This window comes from Diadema antillarum, unplaced genomic scaffold (assembly GCF_040938485.1).
Source record: "Diadema antillarum isolate AM-2024a unplaced genomic scaffold, OU_Dant_1.0 scf00000103, whole genome shotgun sequence".
In the NCBI taxonomy this organism is placed as follows: Eukaryota; Metazoa; Echinodermata; class Echinoidea; order Diadematoida; family Diadematidae; genus Diadema; species Diadema antillarum.
In genome coordinates this window covers 918,711-931,588 of record NW_027270992.1, presented here as the reverse complement: position 1 = coordinate 931,588, position 12,878 = coordinate 918,711, and the positions used below count along the sequence as shown (strand labels likewise).

General features: G+C 35.0%; 1 protein-coding gene across 1 annotated transcript in view; it reads right to left on the bottom strand.

Annotated features, from left to right (window-relative positions):
- Positions 1–811: 811 nt before the first annotated feature.
- The window catches only part of LOC139718995 (uncharacterized), a 39,901-nt gene continuing 27,834 nt past the window's right edge, over positions 812–12,878 (bottom strand). The window contains exons 12-21 of the mRNA XM_071630434.1: positions 12,629–12,700; positions 12,247–12,318; positions 9,337–9,408; positions 8,014–8,085; positions 7,076–7,147; positions 6,332–6,403; positions 5,003–5,074; positions 4,358–4,429; positions 3,902–3,973; positions 812–3,103 (exon numbers count right to left, since the gene is read on the bottom strand). Of these exons, the coding sequence (XP_071486535.1) occupies positions 2,023–3,103; positions 3,902–3,973; positions 4,358–4,429; positions 5,003–5,074; positions 6,332–6,403; positions 7,076–7,147; positions 8,014–8,085; positions 9,337–9,408; positions 12,247–12,318; positions 12,629–12,700 (1,729 nt within the window). The 3' untranslated portion in view covers positions 812–2,022. The remainder of the gene's footprint in view (positions 3,104–3,901; positions 3,974–4,357; positions 4,430–5,002; positions 5,075–6,331; positions 6,404–7,075; positions 7,148–8,013; positions 8,086–9,336; positions 9,409–12,246; positions 12,319–12,628; positions 12,701–12,878) is intronic.

Here is a 12,878-nt window from a genome sequence, read left to right as displayed (position 1 = left end):
GTTTGTCTGTTTGTCTGCGACACATTATATTATCATTGATTTTTGTTTACATTGCTCCCTGCGATCAGGGTACAGGAAGACCTGTTAAAGGAATTGTATAGTTTTGGTTCAGACGGGGAATAAGGTTTTAATTTTTGGTGAAATGATTATTCGAAACAGCTTATATGGAATTTAAAAGAACATTATTCTAAGAGGAATTCACATTTTTTATTTCACATGATGAAAACTGGTTTTTGAATGGGATGAGATACCCCCTTCCAGAACAAAACACAACAAAACAAAGCAAAGCAAAGCATCGTGTGTTGTTGTTTATATCACCCAGTGCAAAACCAATTTCCATCAAATGAAATTTGAATTCCTGTTTGAATTACATGCTCCCTAATATTTTTTTTTTATAAATTGTCTCTAATTATCTCGCAAAAATTAAAACTCGATTCCCCATTTCAACCACAACTATACCATCCATTAAAAAGAGATGCTTACTATTACATGCATAATATAAACGCGTGATACATAACACATCTTGGTCTTTGTTTACATGTGGGCGCAATTCTATGTAATAGTGCATTTGTGACCGTGCACCACAAAACGAACAAAAAGTCGCACCCCTTGATTTCAAGTGAGGACTCAAGAAAGGTGAAACGGGTCAACCAAGTCAATTTTTAGTTTTCCATATTTTCTGAAAGAGCTATTCTTTTTCTACATTATTCTTGAGTCTGGGGTCATAAAATGAATGGGAAAGTGCATTTACGGTAGTTTTTCTACAACCTTTTTTTTTTTCTTGAGAGTAGTGAGATCAGTTATGTCTTTTAGAGGCCCCTTTTCATTTTTTGATAACCCTTTGCAAACTCTTCACTTTCAAGTCTGATAACTTTTTACAGGATAACACTACTGCTTTGAAAGTTGGCATTAATCATGGACAGAATGTTTTAAAAGAGTGTGCTCAATTTCAATTTAATTTGATGATCCCTTCATTGTTGTTGCTCCAGAGGTTTACACGCTGTTTTTTGTCCCATTCATCGCACAGCGAGCACAGTTTGGTAAAGATTAAACGCTTGAATAGACAGATAGACCCTGTACTTCAGAGCCTCTTTTTTCGGTTCACACTTTTCCAGAGTGAGCGCTTTCTTTCCAATATTTAGATTTGAGTTATGCATCATTTTATAGCTTAGAGTCTGTCCTTTTAGAATCTGTCCCTAACTAAAAATCCATGTCTGGCGACTTTTTGTTTGTTTTGTGGTGCAGGGTCACATTTGACAGTGATTTTTCTTGTGAAAATTTAACGCGCTTCTAAAGTACGTTATTAAGGCCTGCGTACGCTGATTTGAGAGTTAATTGGTTCTGGTGTTTTCTTGCCGTTGTAAGTTCGTTGTAAGTTGTGCATAAGCAGAAAAAGGTCATTATTTTGTACACTCAGGCGTGTTTGTCTTTGAATTCACGGAGATAAACAACGCTTATGTAATGATTATTCATTTAACCCTTGTAAGTGTTTACTAGCACATCCACCTGACAGCAAGCCTGGCATTTAGCAATGTTGGTAGAAAGCACTTGTTTATGCATTCAACACGAAACTATAAAATGAATGCCTGCCGAAGTGTCAATTGACAGACCATTCTTGTCACCTGCTCTGTGCAAGTTCATTCTTTGTTTGAACGTGAATTCCATAAATTGTGGGCATGCTTATGCATCATGCTACTTTGAAAACGAGTAAAGTGCCTAACCAACTGAGAAAAAAGAAAGGTCATTTGTACCAATGTGCCCATGAGCTAACTGTGAACTGGTTTGTACATCCGACCCGAGCCAACCTTCCAAGAGGTTCCAATGACTGGTCATGTCTGGTTGTTGAGATCATAGAATAATATATAGATATTATTAGCGTAATTATTTATTGTTGCTATTGTCGGATACACTATAGAGAAAAAAGAAATGTAAATAGGCCCATGTAGATCTGTATGCATGAATGGATATATGAAAATAATATAATATTGATACTTTTATACCGTCCTTTAAACAAAAATACTTTCAGGAACTACTACTTCTGGAAGATTTCTTGGCTTTATCAAAGTAGTACATAAACGTGTATAGCATCGGATTCAGAGAAGAGTTGATAGGAAGAATGAAGATGACACTCCAGGCATAAAGAGACGTCGGTATGTCGAGTGAGTTTGTCTGAGTCAAGATACCCATTATAATGATAGGCATCCAGCAGGCGAAATCAGTTCCGATCAGAATCGCCATTCTGCGAGCCACTTTGATCTCACGTGACCGTGAGGCCGTGTTCGTGGTCGCTTTGCTTGACCGACTCACTTTGACGAACATGACGACATAACAAACTACCATGAAGATGAACGATAATAAGTTGACGCCAATAAATACAACAATTGAGTAAAGCCACGGGGGACGTTTGGTGTCGTCTAGTGGCACGAAAGTGACTGTAAAATCCCTACTCCATTCAGTTTCTTTGGTTGTAACTAAGACACCCGTACCACCAGACCTCAAGTGCAGGGGAAGGCCTATGCACACGTCTGATTGTCCATACAAATCCGGTATCTTCGAGTTATCAATAAATGTGGGAACAGAAATTACAAAGACAGAGAGCCAGGTAGTACAGAGCAGGATTTTACACGCTCGGTTACTTATTCTCCAGCCCTTTAATGGAAACGTGATACATATGAACCTATCTAGAGTGATCAACGTCAAACTTATCACAGATGCTTCACTCGAGAAAAATGCCAGAAACCCTGCAAACCGGCAGAGACCTGAATTTCGCCACAACGGCGCCCTCAGGAAATAATCCGATCCAAAATGCAAATCTGCTGAAGTTATGATCAACATGTACACAGCCATGATACAATCAGCTAAGGCAAGACTTGCGATCAGTCGATTCTGGACCTTGCTTTCCTGTTCATGATAGAGACGTAGGTACAATACTGCGCAGTTGCCGATGAGGGCAGTCATGCCCATTAACCATCCAAACACTCGTAATACGTCACTCGGGTAAAGACTGCCGCAGGTGTCAAGGGGGTTCGTCGGAACGGTCGACGTACAGGTGGTATTCGCTCGATTTTCCACAAGACAACAGAGCCGCGTATCAGAAGTCGATCTACATAATAAGATAAAGAAAAAATACATAGAGTAAATATATGAGAAACGGAAAAAAAATGGAAGGTAATGATTGCCGATAATACTAAACACGAAGAAAGGTCACAGCATAAAAAGAAAAGGACCGTATCAACTAGTAAAATATATCAGATACACGAAGCCCTACACAGAAACACGATCATGCACAGATATTGGCCGGTTAAATTATTGAAATTCCAACTCTGCATGACCTTATGTGCTATACCCTACAACAGAAAAGAGCTACCACCTTCACAATTTAATAGCAGGGGATTTGTACTGTACTAGATTATACGCGCTACTATAGGTATTAGTATTTTGATTGTTATGGCCGTATCTGCCTTAAATACCCTTTACGTGAAAGATAAGAAAAAAATACAAGTGTATGCTGTTACAAATCCAACAAACGTAAACAGATACCGTTTATTAGTTGCAAAACGAACAAAGAAAATGGGATTTGGTCTGGATGGATTCTCATTTTCTTTGCTCATTTGCTTTTTTTTTCACTTGTACAAATCTATTAATGTTCGTAGAATTTAAATTTCATGCAAAGTTCAGTTTGTGTCTGTATTTCATAACCACTTAACTTGCCAGTCTTGGCGTTTTGATGCCTCTCTGTTCATCACGATATAAGAGTCAATTATGATTAGTCAGACACGAGTATGTGTGTGTGAGAATGTTGATGTGTGAGTGTTTGTGTGTTTGGTTACACGCTGATAAGCGTTGACAAAAGAAAATAGTGCACGATTTCATAAACAAAAGTAATGAATGATATACTTACATAGCTACAAGCGACGTAAGTGGTTCTACCGTGTTTTCGTCTACAACACGCAGATCCACTTCTGTTAGGAACCTTTAAAAATGTGAACGAAGAGAGAAACAAAGAGAGGGGAGGGGATATTTTGACTAGTCATGATTTTACTGGGTTAATGAAAGCTTAGTATGCATGTATGTGATATGAATGTATTATGTCATTACAAAGTGCTGTATAATCCAAATTACAAGTTCAAACTAAGATAAATTCACCTCCAGTTAACTCTTGTTTGGTTCTGTTTTCCTATATTTTTTCTTCAGTGTATAATCAACCGTTTGGGTACCTTAAGTGCCGATTGGTGTACAGAAACAAAACATAATTTGTTCACAATGTCTTAAGTATCAGGCCCAGAAAGGGCCAGACAGGGTCGATATCAAACAAAGGAAAACAAAATAATGTTTCATCAGTTTTTTGCACACTTACAAATATTCTACTTTGGAAAGGTTGACGAAAGCTTCTGCTTCAATGTAAGTTATAGGATTATTGTCCAGTGCTCTGTAAAGAAAACAAGCGAAATCATACCGCGTTTAACAGACAAATATATATCAAGATCGCAACATGAACTGTACTCATTAAGCCATTGCAGAGTCTGATGATATATATTTTTTTCTGTCATGTATTCATGATATTGAGAGAGGACAAAGACTGGCTTTTAAGTAAATATGTACAAAGGAATATTCCAAGGTCAAATGAAAAAAGTGAGAAAAAAAAGAAAGGTCGGCATCCATTTCGTCTAGATCTGTTTGACATTCAAGAAGTTATATTTAGACTATTCGTATGCATAAAGTAGCTGATATATTCATTTCGCTGTATTTGTTTAAAGAAATCATTGATATTGACGTATTTTGCGTTGAGCCCCATGTATTCTTCAACAACTCTGGGATATTAGATCAAAGAACTACATGTTTCTTCATTTGTCTTTAGCGTAGTCGTGTTATATTTCTTAATAGCATATATGTATCCATTCCAACATGTACAAAACTGCATACACAATGTGATAACAGAAGCAGTGATATCGACGATGTGCATACACACGTGATAATGAAAGTACACTGTATCGTTCCTTACAAGTATGTCAGCATTGCCTGGTTCGAAAACGTGTGGGACTGAAGAAGAGGGACCGCGTTCGTTGACAGGTTCCTTCCAGAGGAAAATAAAAATCAGTTAAAAGTGAAAGAAAAGTAATATAAATTAAAATGGTTTGCATAAATCACATCTAAACCTTAAAGGTAAACAAAACACCGCCCAGTACTTGTGATAATTGAATTGAATGACTGAAACTGCACTGGTCTTTAATACTCTTAAGACACAGTTGAAGTTGTTTATTTTTTTTTTTATATTTCACGTCACATCTGTACATGTACATAAACAAAGAGAAACAAATATACAAACAAACAATTAGCAAAATACAAAATTGGTATGACATGTGAATTACGAAAACAATCATAATAACAATAACAATGAAACTAATGATAAGAATAACAGTAATGAATTGTTTCCTGTTAACATTTTAATAGCAATCCAGCCGTGCGAAGGCTATAAAGGCTGTTTTACAACATCTATTACAAATGGTCACAAATATCCATCAAACCTTAGCTTCAAAATTGGAAAAGGTAAATACTTTAAAGCAGGACATGAGATTTAGGTAATGTGGACCAAAAAAAAAAAATGGCTCATGGCAGTAAAAAAGCAAGAGGAGGGGAAATTGATCTAATGCACAAAAGCATGAAAGCAAATAACATGGTATAGACACGAAATTAAAGCAGGGATGTGTATTCAGCATAATGTCCATGTAAAACACACACACACACACACACACACACACACACACGCACACAAGAACACGATATAAATTGATAAGAACGATAGATAAATTCATGTAGTAAGAAAAGGTACCCTGACAACTTTGATCGTAATATAAATTGCAGAAAAAGAAAAAGTGATTGCCGGTTGGAACACACAACATTCAATACGTAAAACACAACTAGAAAAATATGGAAACAAAGTGTGTTCTTAAAGATTACTTCCTACAGTAAATGAAAGCAAGAACATTTGCTGAATAAGATCGCGCGAACTATGACAGATAACGGACAAACGATTACTGGTTCACATTGTTCAGTTGTGATGATATGGTGTGAACATTTTTGGAATGTTTGTTTTTGTTTGTTTGTTTGGTGTTTTTTAAGACCGCAGTCGATTGTTTGATGACAGAAATTAAGACATGAGGTGTTAGCAGAGCGTGTCTCTATTGCAATCACAAAATACAAAAAGAAAAAGATATGTCAGTACTTTGCATGTCAATTCCATATTATATCTCGCAGGCATAACAGTACGAAGTGTACTTAGCATAAGAATTTAAGATACAATTTAAGGTACCGAAATCACTCAAACACTTACAAGGCATAAAGGCTGATTAATTCGTAGAAAATCCCACCGCTCACACTTTTGATCCTGTTGTGCGAAAGATCTCTATTGCAATCACAAAATACAAGAACACAAAGATACAAAAACGAATATGACCTTTTAAAAAAAGAAAAATAGAAATGATATGCGTGATTATGAATAAGACAATCATTATATCTACAGATTCTCTAAGTAACAAGCAAAGTACTTAGGTCCTACAGCCTCTATAGAGAAAGAGGGAGAGAGAGAGAGAGAGAGAGAGAGAGAGAGAGAGAAGAAAAAAAAATCGGTTTGGGAGCTTTCTTTACAAAGTCAACCCTAAATATGCAGCTGCAGAACAATAATGTTGTTCATTTTTTTTTCAACTATGGTAGTTTTTTTTTTGTGTGTGTTGTCCTTCGGTGTTTTTTCCTCGGAATTCCTGAAATAAAACGATTATTAAGCTGTGACTGTTCTGTAAAAACGCGAAGGATGTCCTGAGCACTATCAAATAGAAAGATATAGCACTGATAAAACGAGAGCAAATCCCAGCATTAGCACTCCAGTCAGCATGGCATTTATATAGCACATACCAGTGAATGTGTAATTAACTCACTAACATTCATTTCCGTTTTAACATACTTGCTACCAAAACTATAAAACATAAGCCCTCGCCTCTCCCAAAAGTTATTTAATATTATAAAACAAAAGACGCATCGAATATTACTAGACAAAAGTATTTTGTTCGCACATACTTACAATGTCACCAAATGATCCAAACCTGCAAATGCGTCTGACTTAATTTCACTAATGTCATTGTGACTTAGATCACTGTTGAAGATTAAAACAAAGAACAGAAAAACAAATGTGTTTTACTTACTCCTTCTGTATCAATACTTTAAATGAAAAGTAAAAATGTTTACATCTTAGTAGGTGTCAGTTAAAAGGTAAAGTTATCTTGGCAAATATGAAAAACCCAAAATAATCCAGTGCTATATAATACAGTACTTCAAAAATTAAGTTTAAAAAGTATATATTTTTTTTTATTATGATAATGATGTTAACAATGGTGCCCACTTGCATAACGTACAGATTAGACTTCCGATGTTTATTCCGATATAATGGAAATAATAAACTGTATTAGAACCGATAAACGATTCAATTCCTAAGATGCGGAATCAATTGAAGTGTCTTGGAGAGTTTTAGATTTATACTAAACAATTTTCGACAGCCCTAAGAGTGTCTGGGTTATCGTTTATGAGATATAAGTACATATTTGAAACCTACATCGTACAAGCTTTGCTTTTTAGTAGGTTCCTCATATTACACATTATGATTAAATTCTCATACGATTTCTGCAATTCTATCTCAAATTGACTGTTGTGTTAAACATATCTTATTTTGAAATCAAGTGAAACATGAAACTTGAGTATGAAATGTTTAACATGTAACATGAATAACATAATATATACATGTATATATATATATATATATATATATATATATATATATATATATATTTATATATTATAAATTATTATATAGCTGAAGAACGTATAGGTTTCAGGTCTCGTTTGGTAATGTGTTTAATCTTTAATGTATGGGCTTATACATTTATACACACGGATATTGTAAAGGTATATTCCTGTTTCATGCAAAAGAGAGAATTATAGTGATCCCCTCCCAGATGCACTTACAGTTCTGTTAGAGTGCTAACGGCCTCAAAGGAGTGACTGTCAATACTTCGCAGCTTGTTATATGAGAGATCTCTGATATATTGTCAGTGGAAGAGAGAGAGAAGAGAAGTAAACATATGTACAAACCCTTTCATGTTAATTATAACCAATATGTTCATTTATTTTATAGCATTTCATTTTTCCACAACACGTTTCTTTGTTGTTGTATCTTAACCCATTCAATACAGGAACATGTTGTTATGTGTAATTAAGGGTATGGGAATTTTGGAATTCAGTACGGAATGGGTTAAGAATAATTATTATCATACAGAGTTGTAATTAGCCACAATAAACTGCTGAGAATATAACAGTTAAGCACTAATAACTTGATATCTTTCTCTTTTTTCGACAAATAATGTGAAGAAGTCAGAAACTTACGTTTTAATCATGAATATACAGAGTTTTAAGTTGTTTTCATATTTGCTAAGCTTATATATTGCACATAAAGAGGTGCAGGTTTCGTTCTGATGCTGTAATTACTTGAAAGAAAAAGAAACCGTCCGGTAGAAGACCTGGTTCGCAGAGAATTACATTATATGGGTTAGTTAAATATCGGTTAGTGATTGGCTAAACACAATCATTAGTTGTGTTCGCCCATTTTTGTAATGTTCTCCCATGGGGAAATAATTTCATGTTAACAATGACAAACAATAACAAACGATTGAACAGTCATACTTTTCACGCAATCGATAGGATAAATCATCTTATAACCTCCCTCAATAGCATTTCAAACTCTTCGGATGGAACATTCGGTATGTTCCCTTCCTCGCCAGTCATCATCTATATAATACCATTCGATGAGAGAGTACAAATTTAAATGAGAAAAGCAAGAAACCTCCTAGTTCACACAATGGAGATTGAAGTGACTTAGTAGTAGGATTGACTGTTTAGTTTGCATAACATGCAGCTGCCCTTTCCCTTGGTGTACAAAAATGGCGTGTACAAATAAACTAGCATGACTCAATAAGCGGCAGCATAATTATAGTGAAATAATGTTATGTAGAATAATTCTTAGTATCCAAAAAGTAAACATAAATAGAGTTCAAATAATTTCAAGTTTTGAGGTAATTAATCATTCCAATTTTCTTGTATGCACAGTGTATTACATATCATTTGCATTTTCCTGTCTCCACTTTTGCCCACCCATGAAATGCTTTATTTCATGTTCAGCACTTAAGCGAGGGTTTGCTTTACCTTGAATGTTTTCATGTTGTTGTTTTAAAAATGCTGTAGGGCTAACCATAAAAAAAGAAATGAACAACATAAGTGGTTTTTCACACTTACAAATAGAATAAGTTGTCTAAACCTTGAAATTCACTTCCGTCGATGGCGTTTATGCTATTGTTTGAAAGTAACCTGTTGACGTAACCAATACAAACAAATAGTTATCTGTTATTTATATCATCACACTGCAAAAGTTGCACTAATTTTACATTTACATTATGATGTGATTTATTATATGACAAATATCTTAAATATGTATGATATGTTTAGTGACCCTGCATCACAAAACCAACAAAAAATAGCCAGACATGGATTTTTAGTTAAGGGCAGATTCTGAAAAAAGCAAACCCTAAGCTTTAAAAATGATGTATAGCTCAATTGAAATGGACTCTCCTAACCTACCTTACAACTAGAAGAAAGCACACTCTGGAAAAGTGTGACCCAAGAAGTACAGGGTCTGTGTATTCAAGCGCTTAATCTTTACCAAGCCGGGCTAGCAGTGGAGTGAATGGGACAAAAACAGGATGTATACCGCTGGAGGAACAACAGTTAAGGGATTACTAGATTAAATTGATATTAAGCAGGTCTATAAGCACATTCTGTCCATGACCAATGCCAACTTTCAAAGCAGTAGGATTATCCCTTCAAAAGTTATTAGACTTAAAAGTGAATAAGGTGCAAAGGGTTATCAAGAAAGGAAAAGGGGCCTCTCAGACATACCTGATCTCACTACTGCACGAAAAAAGAGTTGTAGAAAAACTGCTGAAAATGTATTTTCACATTAATTTATGATACCAGACTTACGAATAAAGTAGAAGAAGGGCAGCTCTTTCAGAAAATATGAAAAACCCAATAATGAATTGGTTGACCCGTTTCACCTTTTTTGAGTCCTCACTTAAAATCAAGGGGTGCAACGTTTAGTTCGTTTTGTGGTGCACGGTTTGAATTATGATATAATTATGATATATAACATAATCATAGAGAGGGTGTAAGAGCGAGACAGACAGACAGAGAGACAATCAGAGACATAGGGCGATCGTACAATGGGCTTACCGTCACCTTTAAACAGCTATAAAGTACGTCAATCAACATAATATTATAGAAGAAAACAAAACTTGTTAATTCATACACCACTTGAATCATAACAAGGGATAATCTTGAGGCTATCATGAATGACGTACACTGATTGTATTCTTGTTATCATCTTTTTTATTTCCTGTTTTAATCGCACATACCTCAACTTATCAAGAATCGTCATCACACCGCGATCGATTTGAACGGTAATTCTTCAAAATCAACATGCCGCCTTACTGAAACTTTCAGTTGAGATGGAACATTATCTCCTTAAAGATATCTAGCAATGTTTGGTGTTGGTGGATGTTCATATGTTGGTGATCTTTTCACGTTTTTAGTATAAGTTTTCCCGGCCAATTTCGCACTTTTGTCAGTCCAATTCCTAATTGTTGCATTCAATTTAGCACAATTTAGCTTAGATATCACGTTCGGTATTTCAATTTTATAATCTTTCCATTCAAATTCATTTTCGAGCATTTAAATTACCTTTAACATCATTCGAATCAGCACATTTTTCAGTTCAAATTCGTAAGGCAAGCACCATTTCGGAAATCGTTCGTTCAGTTTAGCATGATATAGTCACGTGGTCACATATACGCTGAGCTCGTTCATTCGAATTCACTCTTGGTCATCCAATTTTGCATTTACTGTAGTCAATTTAGCAGACACGTTTATGCTTTTATTCCTTCTTCATTTTCATTCATCATGTCGCATTGCTTGCAAGCATCAAGACATTTCACATGTTCGTATTCATTCTTTATTCTGATATCATCTTTGCAATAGTACTTTCAAAATATGTGTATGTGTTTATAATGTTCGATAGCATTATTACATTCACAAATACATTAATCTTAAGTTTGTTTTGACATTGATTAGGAGAAAGAGACTTCAATTTACATTGTGATTATTTCTTTCATCCGCGAGTTTCATTATTTTCATTTGGTGGGTGCTATATTGCGTTAATCATCATTAGGAATAAGGTTCTTGGATCGGCTCTAGCCATTAATTTCTCAAGGTTATTACTTTCAAATGCTTCTATGATTCTTTCCCTATCTTCTTGAGAGATACGCCTGTATCTAACTTGTGCTGCCATTACTGGACTAAGAAAGAGAAGTGAATCTATGGTACGGGTGCATGTATAGTTCTGATAACATGTATGAAAGAAGAGGGTCGTTACAGAACAACATACGCTTAGAAACATCAGTATCGAGCGCTATATAAATGTTATTCGTTATCATTATCATTAACAAAAAACTTGAGTTAAAGATACATCTTTACTATTATACTTAAGTGTGTGGATATTGAGAACAAAAATTCACATTTAAATACGTATAAATCACGGTTCTCATCTTTTCAAAATAGAAATAACATAACGCCAATTTGAATGAACATGCTTGGAATTTGACTGCCTATACGCGATATTGAATGACTGAAAAACCATCTGCCGCCAGTGTTGAACGAAGCTGAATGACTGAAGAACACGTGCCAATATGAATGCCCGTTTTACGAATTCGAAAGGCACATGTGCGAATTCCATTGATCGAAATGTTAAATTGAACGAACAAGTTGGAATTCTGAATGGCAGAATGTGCAGTGACGAGGATTTTCGCTAAATTGAATGAACCTTTTTATCAAATGGACTGACAAAAGTGCGAAATATTTTATAGGCCGTGAAAACATTACATTATACAACGAGGTCACATATTGTGGAAATTCAGGATCATCATACCATCGATGTCACGTAAAGGTTGCCTAATGCATCTCATGGTTTTTACAGGTACCGATAATACAAGTGATGGTGTCAAAAAAAGAGTGAGCTTAAAGGGAATCATAGCAACAGTTTGAATATCTGTCTGGTCACGTGTTAACAATGAGACTTGGAGGTAGAATACTTACAACCACCAAACGTTGATTAAACCATTAAAAGCCCCAGCTTCGATGAACGATATGTTGTTGTTTGAAAGATACCTGTCCAGGTACAACAATGTATGCGTGTATTCATTTAAGTCAATGCATACAAAAAGAAAGACAGACTAAAAGTGTGGAAAAAGAGACAGATTGTAATGATCAGCAAATGATTTGAAACATAGAAAATGGGATCGTACATGTGTACCGTTGAATGCAGTTGTCCAATAACAATAATCATTAACGATAGTAATAATGTCAACAATATTAATTGTAAATAAATATGAATTATTAAATAATTAAAAATGTACGACCGGATTTAGTAGAGTATTCTTTTTTAAGGAAAGCAAGTCATACAGATATATATACTTACATCCACCATACTCTCTCAAGGTCCCTAAAAGTGTCATTTTCAAGCCTAGAAATGCCATTGTTCCAAAGGTACCTGCGGTAAATTAAACAACAACAACAACATCAACAACGATAAAACGATGAAGGTAATATTTCCAAATTTGATATTAAGAACAGTAGTTTCTAGATTAGATATTGATTTCTGAAAATGTGGTCTTGTAACAGTTGATATCAATGGGAATAGTTGGGCTTATTTTCATTCTAGATTAGAA